The sequence below is a fragment of the Phalangium opilio genome, unplaced genomic scaffold (genome assembly GCF_054372755.1).
Source record: "Phalangium opilio isolate 3A_F unplaced genomic scaffold, DU_Popi_V2 ptg000046l_1, whole genome shotgun sequence".
NCBI lineage: Eukaryota > Metazoa > Arthropoda > Arachnida > Opiliones > Phalangiidae > Phalangium > Phalangium opilio.
This window is the reverse complement of record NW_028324169.1, coordinates 5,411,428-5,427,081: the sequence shown is the minus strand read 5'-3', so window position 1 is coordinate 5,427,081 and position 15,654 is coordinate 5,411,428. Positions and strand designations below refer to the sequence as shown.

The window sequence follows — 15,654 nt, the reverse complement described above, 5'->3', positions numbered from 1 at the left end:
CAAGTCAAGCAAGGCAAAACCCAGAAGATTTCCTGAGTTCTTTGCGCACGATCATGGATGCTGTGCGGCCAGTACCTGCGTCAAACCACTCCACACAGAAGGTTTTCGTACACAAGGAGCTTACAAGCTGTTCACACGTTTGGATTAGAAATGACACGGTCCGAAAACCCCTTCAACCGAAGTATGATGGTCCTTACCTAGTACTCGAGCGGAGTGCTAAATACTTCAAAGTTCAAATTGGAAAAAGAACAGACACCGTTACTATCGATCGTCTAAAACCTGCGTTTCTCGAGGTAGATGAGCCATGTACTGTCACAGCGAAACTGCCAAATGCTCTTGATGTGAAGAAGATAGCAAAGAAAGTATCATTTCCGGATATGCCTACCGCTACTTCGACCAGTGATCACCGAACCCGTTCGGGTCGAAATTTCAAGCCTGCTAGTTTTAAGCGTTGACACTGGAAGGGGAGTAATGTGGAGTCCCGGTCATAGGGAAGAAAAAACTAATTATTTAATTTTTATACGGAAATGTTTTTTATCAATGTTACGATGTTAATATTTTTTTCATGCAATCAATCTGATATATAAAGCAAAGCAAAATAAATCTAGTTTTTAGTTTTTACCGCATTCTGAATACCGTCTCTTCTTTTAAAACACGCGTCCTACAATCCCAAAGATTCTAAAAATCAAAATTAGTTTATATTTCTTCGAACTACCTTATACTAAATATTTGAAGGAATTCATACTTATTTTGATTTTTCAATCATTGGGAAATAATTCTCGGAGAGAGCAATATGTTGCAATGTCTTGGAATTAGAGGAATTCATAAAAACACTTGAATTTCCCCTTGACTGGACATGTCTGTGTGTATCTGTCTGTCACCGCGTTCACAGCCAACGTGTTCGCAATTTCCGCACCGCGTTCGCAGTTCACAGAAATTAGGAAAAATTTACGTCATTATGCTATCTCCACACACCATGCACCTGTCTTTCGTATGGTATATATCACATACACGCCAATCTGAACTTATTGGATTATAACAACACCAACAAATACTGGTATTCTGTCTATACCACATACACGCCAATCTGCAAAATTGGCTTCTACTCCATTATCATCGTTGGTGTTAAGATGTACGCTCGATCGCCCAAAGTTACGAGAAACGTCTAGCCTCCCAGTGGCAGGGCTTCCACCAAAGGCTCACGCAATTGCGGGTTTTCTTATAATTTATTGTGAATCAATCGCCTAATATACCCTAAATTTCCAAACATTTTGAAAACGGTGTACGCTAGAAGTCGAATGTCAAGAAATAGCTATGTTTAAATTCAATTTTCGAATAACTTTTGGAAAAACGACTAAAATAGAATAAACGTAAAATACTGACGATTAAAAAATTAAGTTCAGTTATATTTACTAAATTATTTAAGATAAACTACTTTCTTTAGAACGAAACAAATGAAAATTTATATAGAAAGAGTAATGAAGATTGCATCTGAATAGAAACACTATACGTATATCAGAGTTAATATAAAGCGAGTTGGAAGAAAAGATCTCTTACAAAACCATGACATTTTCTTTTTGCAGAATATTTAATGAAAATATGTTAAACATGTTCATGCATTATTATTCTTTGAGTAGTTGTGTAGCTATAAAGCTCTGTTTCATTTCAATATTTCAAGAACGTCTTTTCATATTAATATTTCAAATTTGGATTTTACTATTGAATTCAGCTTTACTGCATTTATACAGGGTGTTTTTGAAAGGTCCATCACAAATTAAGGAGCGTGTTTATTGGACCAAACTGAGTGAAACCTTTCAAAGAACGTAAGGGTCTACAACATTTAGTTTCGGAGATATGGCCCCCCAAACATTTGCCCCGAAAACGAGAAAATATCCCAAAATGTGGAGTAAGGGTTATTGCCATTACCCAACTTGTTTCGAAGTCATAGACAATTTCAATAGCCTTGAATTTGAGAAACACTACTGTAACTTTAGATAGCAGAAGGGTATAAATGGGTAGAAGTACGCGTAACTCGGTAATGTAAAGCTAATACCAAGTGTCACAGTGTTTTAAGATTTCTCAGCACCCAGTAAAATGGTTGCGATTGAAGGTTGAGTTTTTTCATTACGTCAGTGTTTGATGTGTCACAGAGAAAACGCCATGATACGATCCCAATGTTAATGTACTTTTTATTAGTTCTTAATTCTTAATCTGTAACAAATAACTACTACAAGAATTGTTCAAAGTGTTCACCGAAAAAGGAACGTCGCGTTAAGGTCAGCTCGGACAGCGAGAGTGAAATGTGGTGGTGCACCGTGATGCTTGAACCACATTCTGCGCACCAAACCTAAGGGTACGTCGTCAAGTAATTCCGATAAAACGTCTTGTAAGAATTGTTGGTACGCCTCAACGTTTAACCTGGGCTGTAGAAAATAAGGTTCAATTAAATTGTCACCTACAATACCGCACCACACGTTTAAACTAAATTGTACTTGGTGAGATTTAACAAACGTTGCGTGAGGGTTTCTTTGGGACCATTGATGTTTATTATGCAGGTTAATAATACCAACTCGCGAAAATTTAGCTTCGTGTGTGACTAACAGACTACGCGGGAAATCAATGGCGTTTATCTGAGGCAGAAACCACTGACAAAACGCCGTGCGTCGTGGGTAGTCCGCAGGATTCAAACCTTGAACCTTTTGAAAATGGTAAGGATGAAACTGGTGACTTTTGAGCATTTTCCACACGAGCTTACCCACCTGGCGGGTACTTGCTTCTGGTTCGTCCTCCAAAATAGTAAGGACTTCGTCTTCTACGGCCTCTGGGACTTCTTGCCCTCTAGGTTGAGGTCCAGCCGGTTGGATTCGTCCGTCCGGTCGTAAACGTCTGTCCACAGCCTCGAACGTCAGTCGGTTTGGTAAGCATATTTGCGGAAATCTTTCGTGATAAAAACGTACAGCTGCCGCAGCATTCCCCTCGGCTAGTCCATACATTAGGTGCATATCCGCATATTCGGCATTTGTAAAGACATTCATTGTTATACGACGTCGCTTAGTTGAAATGTGAAGGTAATAATACCGGTACCGTCTTTTATTCCTTTCGTAAAAAAACGCATCTTTATACAACTTTGTTATTCCTTCCTTAAAAAACATGGCTTGCACTTTGTTTTAAATAAAAAAGCGTTTTATCGGGACGTTGACCTGAGGCAGACACCACTAGCAAAATGATTTAAATAAAAACCAAGTACAAGCCCTGACCTCTGATAACAATGAAAGTCTTCACAAATGCCGAATATGCGGATATGCATCTTATGTATGGACTAGCCGAGGGGAATGCTGTGGTAGCTGTACGTTTCTATCAGGAAAGATTTCCGCAAAGACGCTTACCAAACCGACTGACGTTAGAGGCTGTGAACAGACGTTTAAGACAGGAATGATGAATCCCACCGGCTGGACCTCAACCTAGAGCGCAAGAAGTCCCAGAGGCCGTAGAGGGCAAAGTACTTCCTATTTTCGAGGACGAACTAGGAGCAATTACCTATTTTCTACAGCCCAGGTTAAACGGTGAGGCGTACCTACAATTCATACAAGAAGTTTTACCGGAATTACTTGACGACGTGCCCTTAGGTTCAGTACGCAGAATGTGGTTAATGCATGACGGTGCACCACCACATTTCAATCTCGCTGTCAGGGCTCACCTTAACGCGACGTTCCCTTTTCGGTGGATAGGTCGAGGTGGACCCGTGGAATGGCCTGTTCGATCACCCGACCTTAACCCGTGCGATTTCTTCCTTTGGGGCCACTTGATATACATAGTTTATCAGAGTGAAGTACCTGATGTGGAAGAGCTTCGTCGACGAATCGTTGATGCCTGTCAAACTATTCGCGATACTCCAGGCATTTTGCAACGTGTTAGGGAATCGTTTTAAAGGCGTGTTCAAGTTTGACTTAACGCGGGTGGTGAACACTTTGAACAATTCTTGTAGTAGTTATTTGTTACAGAATAAGAATTAAGAACTAATAAAAAATTCATTTACATTGGGATCGTATCATGGCGTTTTCTCTGTGACACATCAAACACTAACGTAATGAACAAACTCAACCTTCAATCGTAACCATTTTACTCGGTGCTGAGAAATCTTAAAACACTATGGCACTTGGTAATAGCTTTACATTACCGCCGTACGCGTACTTCTACCCATTTATACCCTTCTGCTATCTAAAGTTACAGTAGTGTTTCTCAAATTCAAGGCTATTGAAATTGTCTATGACTTCGAAACAAGTTGGGTAATGCCAAAACCCTTACTCCACATTTTGGGATATTTTCTCGTTTTTGGGGCATATGTTTGGGGGGCCATATCTCCGAAATTAAATGTTGTAGACTCCATGTTCTTTGATACGTTTCACTCAGTTTGGTCCAATAAACACGCTCCTTAATTTGTGATGGACCTTTCAAAAACACCCTGTATTCAGTGTAAACTTGAAATTAATCTTTCCTAGTTACAATGGATGTTAATCTATATCTATATAAATCAAAGTCCTGACTGACTGACTGACAGACTGACTGATAATCAACACCCAGCCCAAACCGCTTGCCCTAGAAGGCTGAAAATTTGCAGGAACGTTACTCATAAGTAGTAGGCGCGTACTAAGAAATATTTTTCCAATCCGCCACCATCTTAAAAAATGGCGCCCAGAAATGTAAAAAATATTCTCTATGCAATTAAGTACGCGCGTTTCAACCGATTTCAAAAATATTTAGTACACAAGTTTGCTTTAACCTTAAGACGGGCTGAATGGTCTTTCGGGTTCGATTTTTCGCCATCTTTTAAAATGGCGCCCAGAAATGTAAGAAAATATTCTCTATGCAATAAAGTCCGCGCGTTTCAACCGATTTCACAAATATTTAGTACAATGGTTTCCTTTAACCTATAGACGGGCTGAATGGTATTTTAGGTTCGATTTGTTGCCATCTTTTTAAATGGCGGCCAAAAACTTAAAAACCCATCTTTATGGAATAATGTCCGCGTGAAAAGTAATAAAAAATATCCCGACGGGCTGACGGACTGTGCCGAGTGCCTTCGCTCCTAGGGTGCTAGAAAAATATTAGTCATCAGTAAAATCTACACATTCTTTATATCATTTTAGATGGAAGTTCTTATTACACGTGAGCGACGCCGCGGGTAACGGCTAGTACTTATTATTATATTTATATTATATTATTACTATATTTTAGTATGTGTTGTTTGGATTGGATTCATGAATGAAGACATCTTATAGGGCTAAACCAAAATTGACCCGGATTCGTGTCCTTTTTGAGGTCTTAACGGTTATAATAATAATAATAATAATAAGATGGCTTTATTATGGGATATCCAGCTCAGACGAATCTGATTTCCAGCTGGGTCCCGTAAACAAAATTGGTACAAGAAATGTTACAGTTGGAAGAATGCAATACAATATTATGTAAGGAATAAGGTGGAGCGTTTAGTTTATCAGGAGAGCAGTGACACCCCTACGAAACTCGGCAATGGACTGGGTGAAGTCGTGAAGGGTTTGGGGGAGCGCGTTCCAAAGGGCAATGGCGCGACAACGTGGGCTAACTTCGCGGAGGTGAGTGAGGAGTGAGGGAACTTGAAGCTTTGTGCGTTGCCTACGCTATATCAAGGCCCGAGTACGCTCTTCTGGCTAGGGGGGACTTTTAAGGAACGCGACACCTTGTTTTTTGCTCTTTTCTTTTCGCAGACGGCGCTCGTAGCAGTCCCATTTTAAGGGATCTTCCATTTATTTGAAATTGGAGGGAGCGTGCATAAATATGATGGGCCAAATTTTTTAATAAAAAATTACTATTTTCCAGCGTTTCAATGCTATTAATAATGCGTAAATATTCAAATATTCTAATATTTATAATATACTTTTATTATTATTAGAAAGATTTATAATAATGATAATTATTATTATTATCAAAAACGATAATTGAAACTATTCATTGTTATGTCATTGTTCATGATACGAAACAAGCCTGTTGAAAGTTTTTCACTTAAACTTGTTGCAATTACCATTTAATTATTTATTCACACTTAAAATCTTTCGGGATAGTGAATAAATAAATTCATGTTTTTCTGATTGTAAGAAGATCATAAGGGTCGCGAGCATGATTGTGTAACAATGGCCTTAAATAATTTTCTAGAATGTCCCAAACTCCCATTCCCAATCGACGCCGAAAGCGACCGAAACCGCTGCCGCGTACAGCGTACACGTACGTACCCAATCCCGACCCGTTCTCCCTTAAGCCCGCCGTAGCCCAGTTTCGCCGGGAGCTACTCGCCCGTCTCGTCCCTTTACTGACTCGCCTTTTCTAGCGCGGGAAAATAAGTATTTCAAATAATATGACGTCACACAGGTCCTGCTACAAGCGCTCCTGGTGGGAAAAAACGGCGAATTAAATTGTCAGTCTTACAATCGAAATTGGGTGCCGTACTCGGGCCTTGATATAGCGTAGGCAACGCTTTGTGTCGCGAGAACGAGTGCTATAGGTGTGCATATCTGCGACACGAAGAAAATGGGCACTTATGTAGGCCGGTACGAGGCCGGTCTGGAGACGGTACAAGAAAAGGTACATGTGGAGGGTGTAGAGCTGACAGAGAGTAAGCCAACCCAGCTTGGCGCGGGCGTCAGTGGCTGAAGAGCGTCGGGTTGAACCAAGTTTAGTTTTGGCAGCGCAGTTTTGTAGAGTTTGGAGGGAGCGAAGGGAGGAGGCTGAAGCCGAGTTGTACAGGATGTTGCCATAGTCAAATAAGGGTTGAACCATAGTTTTGTAGAGGAGGTTCAAAAGACCGACATCAAGGGAAGGTTTGAGGGAACGTGGATTTCGTCTTTTGGAGGCGGAGATGGAGGTTGTCCAGAGCCTGTTCCAAATGCGCCACATCATCGTCCATAAAACGAAGTAGGGCGACAGGATCTTTGGAAACGGTCACCGATGCTGTGTCATCGGCAAAGAGATGTGCGGTACTATGACGAAGGGAGGCGGGAATCGCGTTGATGTAGAGAGCGAACAAGATAGGGCCAAGGACGCTACCCTGAGTTACACCGAGGGAGGACGGTAAAGATGCAGAAGCGGTTTGGCCGAGGGCGACGTATTGGGACCGATTACGGAGATACGACGCGAACCACTCAAGAGTGGACGGAGTATTATTATTATTAGTGAGAAGGGGGGCTCGCGCCCTTGCACCGATGCCACAGGCATATTGTGCACCCTGGTGTTCAGGCCTTGAATTGACCTGTGGCCACAGCGTAGCGAAGAATTCGCTCCACCGTAATAGAGGAGACCCGCGAGGGTTCCAAAGTGTGTGAATCAAAATATTCTAGTCTAAGCGAGGCGAAGCAGTCGCACTCGCAAAGTACGTGAGCGGATGTTTCTTCATTCTCCTGACACGACCTACAGAGAGGGTCGTCGGCAAAACCCATCAGATGGAGGTGCCTATTAAGCCGACAGTGCCCGGTCAGAAGACCGGTGGCCAGCCTAATATCCCGTCTGATGAGCGAAATTAGGTCTCTAGCACGAGACCTGAAGGGACCTTTGACTAACAGTTTTGTCTGTCTCTGGCCCTCCATGTTATGCCAGAGCTGGTTTTGTATGACAGTCAACCTGTCATGCAGACACCGTTTGACGTGCCTGTAGGGGATGGGGACGGCCGGCTCCGGCCCCAAGAGCTTGGCCTCCACACCCCTTTTCGCAAATCTATCAGCTTGCTCATTGCCATGATATCCGCTATGCCCTGGCACCCAGTACAACAGAACCCTGTTGCAGGATGCCAGTCGCGCTAGCAGATCAAGGCAGCTGCGCACCAGTTGAGAGGTAATCTGACACTGGTTCAGAGCGCTCAGGGCGGCCTGGCTGTCAGAGTAAATTCTCACAGTCCGTCCGGTTTACCCCTGTTAATTCAGTAATCTGCCCAATAACAGATCGCGGCAATTTCCGCCTAGAACACACTAGCGAAGGTGCCCAGGCAAGCAGAAAAGCCGACCCTTGTGGGTTGGCCGTAATAGCCGGCGCCAGCGCCGGAATCAGTCTTGGAACCATCGGTGAACCAAATAGTTTCACCCCCAGTGCCAAGAGGCAGCAGGTTAGTCCACTCGGCCCGACTGGGAAAGTGGATGCTGAATGGCTTAGTGAAATCAAAACTGGTGACGGTTTTGTCAGAGCACATCGTTAGCGACGGCTCAAGTGCGGCGTACTCCCGAAAGAGCTTCGTATGGCTGTAATCCCAAAGTCTTGGAACCCAGCAGCCACTAATGTTGAGCCTGTAGGCCCCCATGACAGCCTCCTCCTCAATGAAGAGATGAAGAGGAAGCATGTCAAGGAGCACCTCCAGGGAAGCAGTTGGGGTTGATGAGGCCCCCGTAACACCAATGCAGGCAAGCCTTTGAAGCTTGCGCAGGGCAGCCTGCACCGTCTTAAGCCGGAACCTTGTCCACCAGACAAGTGCCCCGTAAGATAGTATGGGTCTGATGATCCCAGTATAGAGCCAGTGTACAGCCTTGGGGTTGAGGCCCCAAGTCTGGCCGACAGAGCTCCTGGTCCTCCAGAAGAGCATCTTGGCCTTCTTAATACACCGATCAAGATGCGGCTTCCATGTGAGTGAGTCTGCAATCAAGGGTCACCCCCCGGTATTTCACCTCGGTGGACTTTGTCAGGACCTGGCCAAAGAAAGATATATCATTGAACAGATCCTTAGTATTCTTCCTCGTAAAAGGAACAAGGACAATTTTATCAGGATTAACGGTGAGGTTAACCGCCCGACACCATTGCTCCACGCTAGAGAGAGCAGATCTCATAAGCGCTCTAACAGTATCCGGGAACTTCCCGGTAAAGACTATCGCTACATCGTCCGCATACCCGAAGCAGCTACAGCCCCCAGCACCCCCGAGCCTCCCCAAGAGTTTGTCGACCACCAGGCACCACAACAGGGGGGAGAGCACTCCACCCTGAGGGCAGCCCCTGCTGGTAGTCACCCCTAGAGAGTCCCCAAGGAGGTACGCCGACACCTCGCGGTCGGTAAGAATGGACTTGATCCAGCGGCCAAGAGAGTCGCTGATGCCAAATCTCTTAACAGCTTCAGTAATAACCGAGCTAGAGACCTTGTCAAAGGCCCCCTCAATATCGAGAAAGACGGCCAGTGAAATTTCCTGAAACTCGAATGCCCTTCGTAAGGCCGTGAAGGGCCGTCTCAGTGGATTTGCCTTTTTGGTAAGCAAATTGTGAAGAAGAGAGAGGATCTACCGAAAGTGCCTCGTCTCTAATGTACCTGTCCACCAGCTTCTCCATAATTTTGAGGAAGAAGGAGGTCAGGCATATGCGTCTAAATGCCTTCGCCTCGAGGTAGGAAGCCTTCCCGGGCTTGGGAATAAAGATGACTCTAGAGCATTTCCAGTCTCGAGGTATGTGACCGAGAGCAACGCAGAGTCTGTAAATCTTGCATAGCGGAGAGGCGATGTGGTCTAGGCCCTCCTGGAAAAGCAGAGGGAAGACCCCATCGGGTCCCGGAGACTTGTAGGGCTCAAAACAGTTGACAGCCCACCGAAGCTTAGGAATCGTGACAACCTGTCTGGCTACAAGCCAGTCTTCCCTCTTAGCCCTGTGCAGGACAGGGTAGAGAGAGTCGGGGTTTGTTTGATTGATAAAAGTAAAGTCAGGAAAAAGGACCTCCAGCATGTGCTTAAGAGTCTCAGCCCCAGACTAAGTGTACACACCTTCCCGCAGCTTAATAGAATTAAGTCGATGTGTGCTGTCGTGCGCTAGAATCTTCATGACCCCAGCCGTAGCAGGGCTATTGGAGACTTGCTCACAGAACGTTCGCCAGGAGTCCTTCTTAGCAGCTCTAATGGCCTTGTTGTAGGTGTTAAGGGACTGCCTGTATCTAGCCTAGTCACCCGTGCGCTTGGGTTTGTTAAAGAGCCTGCGCGTGTATTTCCGAAGCCGGCTGAGATCCGCGTTCCACCAAGGGACAAGCCTCGAGCACTGTAAATCACCAGCAGCCCTATCAAGATCCTTTGGTGAAGTAAGTTTAGGAGTGTGACCCCCTCCGTAGCGTAGGATTAGGTCTTCCCTATAGCCGGCCCAATTAGTCCGTTTTGGATTGCGTATCTCCGTCCCCGCCGGGACAGAGGTAGTCGCGACAGTAAAGCAGATGTGCCTATGATCCGACAGAGGTGGCTCATTAGACACATGCCAGTTAGACACGGAAGACACGAGGTTTTCCGTGGCTAGCGTGAGGTCAATGACCTCCCTTCTATTAGAAGTAACAAAAGTAGGTTCATTGTTTTGATTAAGAATATAGAGTTTACAACCAACTAAATATTCTAGTAAATCATCACCTCTCCTGTTGCAGTCAGAACTGCCCCACGTGATGTGATGAGCATTGGCGTCGCAGACAATGATTAGTTTGTCCCTTCTCTTTTCACATTGATTGACCAAATTGATCACCTCAATTGTCGGGAGAGAGAGTACGCGTCGTGGGCAAAGTATGCAGAGGCAGCCGTGATAGTCAACTTGGCATGCCCAGTGGCCAGGACTAGTTTCACGGCCGCCGTGTCCTGGGATGTGTACAGCGGTAGAGAGATACAACAAAGATCCCTCCGAACCAGAATACACGCCCTAGGTCTAGCAGCAGTATGGTCATAAAATAGTGACCCCGCCGCGTCAAGACCGAGGATTTTGCCATGGCAAATCCACGGTTCTTGTATGAGGGCCAGATCAAGGCCCTCTATAGCAAACCTCCTGCAGAGTACCGCAGAGGCCGCCTTACTATGGTGCAGATTGATTTGAATTGCACGTAGCGTCCCTATGGTCCTTAAGAGAGGGGTTCAGAAGGGACCTAGCTACACCTCATCGGTCCCGAGAGAGCTAGTGGCACCTCCCCCCCCGACAGGCAAGCTCCCAGTCCCAAGATCCTCCCCCTCATCAGGACCACTAGAACGCACATCGGCTGGATCCCGAAGGGTCCCATCCGATTCTTCCAGTAGGGTGGACTCATCCATGGAAGAACAAGCTTCCGAATGAGCCACCCCCTCCCCCTCTGTGCCTAGAGCGACACCAGCGAGCTCCACAGCGATATCCCCCATCTCGCTAGTCCCACCCCCTGCCGTAGATTCGGCTGCAGTTGTTTTGGTGGTTTCCGTGTGCTGTAGGAGTTTGAAGGAACCCTTGTCCACTCCAGTGAAGCCCACGAAACCAGCATTCTTAATGGCGTCCAGCGAGGAGCCATCGATGGACAGTACCCAGTACCGGACGGCCCTGTCCACGTATGTCCGGATACATTTCCAATATTCGGTTGCAAAGCCTTCGTTAAGGGCCTTTAGGCGCCGGAACAGCACCGCCGGCTCTTTGGTGATCTGGTCCCTAGTGCGGAACATTACCTTAAACGGCTTAGGGAGTTCGCTAGCTCTCATTACTGAGAGCACCGCATCCCCCACCACCGAGTAGGTGGACGGAGTAACACCAACCGACGCGATGATACCGAGGAGGATTTCATGATTGACAGAATCAAACGCTTTGGCAATGTCAAGAAACACCACCCCAACGAAATTACTCTCAGAGACATGAGTAACAATTGTTTCAACGAGGTTGAAAACACAGGTAGTCGTAGAATGTTGGGGGCGAAAACCAGATTGTAAAGGATAAAGTACATTGTTGTCGTGAAGAAATGTTTGCAGTTGGGATTGCACGACCCGCTCGCAGATCGTAGAAGCCGCGGGAAGAATAGCAATAGGCCGGTAGTTGTTCGGATCCGTGCGTTCGCCCTTCCCTTTAAAGATTGGACAAACGCGAGCAAGTTTACAGTCAAGAGGAAACACGGAGGTACGGAAACTCTCATTGAGGAGGTGAGTCAAAGGTTCAGCTAAGAGGATGGCGGAACCCTTGAGATATGAGGGGGGATACCGTCGGCACCAGTGGCTTTACTGCCCGATATGGCTTTGAGCAGGGCAAAGACTTCTTCAACTGTCGTATCCCGTATAGAGAACAAGGCGTTTGGTGTGAGTGAGGGTGGAGGAACACCAGCAACGGGTCTAGGGATGAATGCTGTGAAGGTCGAATTAAGTAAGTCGGCCAGGGCCTGGGGATCAGTAACAGTGCCAGTGGCTGCGCGCAGCTCTGTGACGCCGGAAGAGGGTGTCGATAGATTCCGTTTCAAGGTTTTCCAAAGAAGGCGCGAGTTCCCGGTACAATCCGCGATCGCTGAGCGAAGGTGATTGCGTTTGTCTTGTATGAGTTGAGCATTAACAGCGTTACGGAAGTAACGAAATTGAACATCATGGTGGGCACCATTGGCACCATGGCGGCGCGCCCGATGGTGGTCGCGGAGGTACGCTAGGTGGCGCACTGCTGGAGTAAACCAAGGGAGGGATGAGGTACAATCACGACGCGACACAGTGGGGGCACAAAGATCAAGGGCAGAGATTAATGAGCTGCTAAGATGATGCCACAGTTCATCAACCGACAACGATGGAGGGACGGAGGCTAGAGACGCGTTAAGAAACGAGCAGAAGGCTTCGGGAGAAAAAGCGCGGTAGGAACGAGTTTTCAGAATTACCGTAGGCTTCGGTAGGCGCGATATTTTGCGGACACAGAGAATAAGGTCGTGGTCTGAGATGCCAACGGAATCGACGGCCGTGTGACAAACTCTGTGGGTCGCTAACGTAGATATGGTCAATAAGGGTCGACGTATTGAGGGTCACACGAGTAAGAGTTTCAATCAACTGCTTAAGACCTGTAGTAGCAGATTTCAGCAGTTTGCCGCGGGAGTCAAGACGTTTAAGGGCGTCACAATTGAAGTCCCGGAGAAGAAAAAGTTCCCAAGGGTGAGAGGTCTGGATAGAATTCTAAACTATTTTTCAGCGCGTTAAAATGGGCTTCTGGAGCCTGTGGAGGTATGTAACGCGCGCCAATAACAACAGGACGAGACGAGGGTAGAGAGAGCTTGATAAAGGTGATCTCCAACGGAGGGCAGGTGTGAGTCAGTGGGGTGATCGGGAGATTTTTACGCCAGTAGATGGCAACCCCTCCACCACGGCCGGAAGACCGATTGACATTGTGGAAGTTATATCCCGAGATATGTGTGACGTTTCAGTCAGGCAGAGTATGTCAAGAGCCTTTGTAGTAAGGAGGAGGTGGACAGAGGATACTTGTTTCCGAAGGGCACGCACGTTTAGGTGAGCAATGGCAAGGCCTCTAGGACGGGAGCTACAAGAGGGGGGAAGTGACTGACGAGGGGATGTGACAGGAAGGGTTGTGGGTGGAGAAAAGGAAGTGGGTGGTCAACAATGGCGGCCAAGGGGCACAAGGTTAGGGGAGGTAGTATCGAGTGGATAATGCGAGCCGTGGTAGGCCATGGGAAAATAAAGCGGTTGCTGTGGAGGGTATGGTGAACGGATAGTGCGTTGATGTTGATAGGCCATCGGTGGCGGAGCCCACTGGGAGGAAGCGCGATTCACCCTGTAGTGATCCGGGAAGAGTCTCGGGTCATGAGCCATACCCCCAGAAGGAACGCTGTCGAAGGCCGATGGGTCAGGGCGGGTCTGCTGCACAGCCTTAACCGAGGTACTCTGAGAGAGGTGAGGAACACTGTCTAGAGAGTCAACAGGAGGCCTCCGCAGCACTTTGAAGCCGCGAATATAAAGACCACGTTGGGATTGCGAGAGAGCCCATTCTTCAGCGCACCCCTACTCTGAAGGATAGACCTGATTTCGAGGCAGTGTTTATAAAAATGGATCTTACTCCTCAGGAGCTCTGGTCACCCCGACGGTACCTTGGACATCAGCGCAAAAATTCGCGCCCGTTGGCCGGGACCTCTGATGAGGCGAGTGCTCATTGAGGTTGGCATGGGAGAAAGAATCCACGCCGGAGAACACGTGTAAATAAAAGTTGTTTTAAACTGTCATTTTTGAATGTACAAAGCGGTCGTAAACGCGAACTATGGTCGGAACTTTACCCTCAGATGCTCACAACAAACACTGCTGTCTTTGCTGTTGCGGAAACGCACTTCCGTGACGATGAAGTACCTGAATCTTGCCCTGGCTTTCATTGGTTTGTAGCCCAGGACTTTTAGGGTTTGACCTAGAACATTTGAACATAAAGATGAAAATTGGTACATGTGTTGTTTTTGACCCAACAAAAAATATACTAAAAGTCCCCTGCTGTAGAGCGCGAGCTTTCGCCGCCATCTTGGAAAATGGCTGCCGGAAATGCCAGCTTCAATGTATTGCACGTTCTTCTTCAAAAATTATGAAAATTGGTACACGTTATGATTGGAACCACATGAACATCATGGCCAAACTTTACAGCTCTGTGTTCAATACTTTGGTCGCCATATTGGAAAATGGCCGCCGTTAATGTTTGGTACAGTATATTTCACCATTTTGTTGTAAAATTATGAAAATTGATAGGTATTACAATCAGTGCTGTGTGAACCTCATAGTAAAATTTTGAAGCCATTTACTAGATATTTTGGCCGCCATGTTGGAAAATGGCCGCCATCAATGTCATATAGATACAGTATATGGTTCAAAAATTGGTAATAATTATGTTGAAGACCGTCTTAGCATTATACTTGAATATTGAAGACGTGTTACTGATAGTTTGGGCGCCATCTTCGAAATGTGTTGTTTTTGACCCAAGAAAAAATATACTAAAAGTCCCCTGCTGTAGAGCGCGAGCTTTCGCCGCCATCTTGGAAAATGGCTGCCGGAAATGCCAGCTTCAATGTATTCCACGTTCTTCTTCAAAAATTATGAAAATTGGTACACGTTATGATTGGAACCACATGAACATCATGGCCAAACTTTACAGCTCTGTGTTCAATACTTTGGTCGCCATATTGGAAAATGGCCGCCGTTAATGTTTGGTACAGTATATTTCACCATGTTGTTGTAAAATTATGAAAATTGATAGGTATTACAATCAGTGCTGTGTGAACCTCATAGTAAAATTTTGAAGCCATTTACTAGATATTTTGGCTGCCATGTTGGAAAATGGCCGCCATCAATGTCATATAGATACAGTATATGGTTCAAAAATTGGTAATAATTATGTTGAAGACCGTCTTAGCATTATACTTGAATATTGAAGACGTGTTACTGATAGTTTGGGCGCCATCTTCGAAAATGACTGCTGGAAATGCTAAATATATTTCATATATATAAATCTTTTTGAAATTCCTTTTTTGAATAGATGATTTTCATTAACGTAATAAACAACAGAAAATGGATATCTCGAAGCCGAAATTATCGACGCCATCTTTAAAAATGGCCACATGAAAATCATTGCCCTAAATTATGAAAGAAAGAAAAGTTATTCTAAGCTGTTATTCTCAACATGTTGATTAGAGAATATGATTTAATATGGCGTTTATACATTCTAGTGTTCTTTAAGATTAGAATTTAGACAAACCTCTAGCATTTCATACATTATCATCGTCATCCTGAAGATTTTTCATAATAATTGTATGTCAGAACCCTTGATTAGGCGCTACACATAGCTGGGGGCCTTATCAGCGCCCCTCCCCATCATATTCCAAATTGAACCTGCGGAACCGCCGTCATGGCACACGGGAGCAGCCAGTGGGACCGACAAACGCCACTTGAGCAGGTGACAGAA

At 45.6% G+C, this 15,654-nt stretch overlaps 1 protein-coding gene across 1 annotated transcript; it reads right to left on the bottom strand.

The window, feature by feature from the left end:
• Positions 1-6,841: 6,841 nt before the first annotated feature.
• Positions 6,842-13,091, bottom strand: LOC149676428 (uncharacterized). The gene is made up of 5 exons (XM_089838732.1): positions 13,044-13,091; positions 12,593-12,758; positions 11,941-12,549; positions 11,475-11,806; positions 6,842-7,279 (listed from the first exon to the last, which is right to left on the bottom strand). Exons 1-5 carry the CDS (start codon positions 13,089-13,091, stop codon positions 6,842-6,844), a joined length of 1,593 nt encoding a protein of 530 aa, XP_089694858.1.
• Between the last annotated feature and the right edge of the window lie 2,563 nt (positions 13,092-15,654).

What these genes read in the sequence shown, in the direction of transcription:
- LOC149676428 (XM_089838732.1), bottom strand. Translation starts at nt 13,091, where the DNA reads ATGTCAATCGGTCTTCCGGCCGTGGTGGAGGGGTTGCCATCTACTGGC. An exon ending in CGCGCCTACCGAAGCCTACG is followed by an intron (nt 12,550 to 12,592) that starts GTAATTCTGAAA and finishes TTTCTCCCGAAG; the next exon opens with CCTTCTGCTCGTTTCTTAAC. An exon ending in CTCCGTCCACCTACTCGGTG is followed by an intron (nt 7,280 to 11,474) that starts GTGGGGGATGCG and finishes CTGTGGCCACAG; the next exon opens with GTCAATTCAAGGCCTGAACA.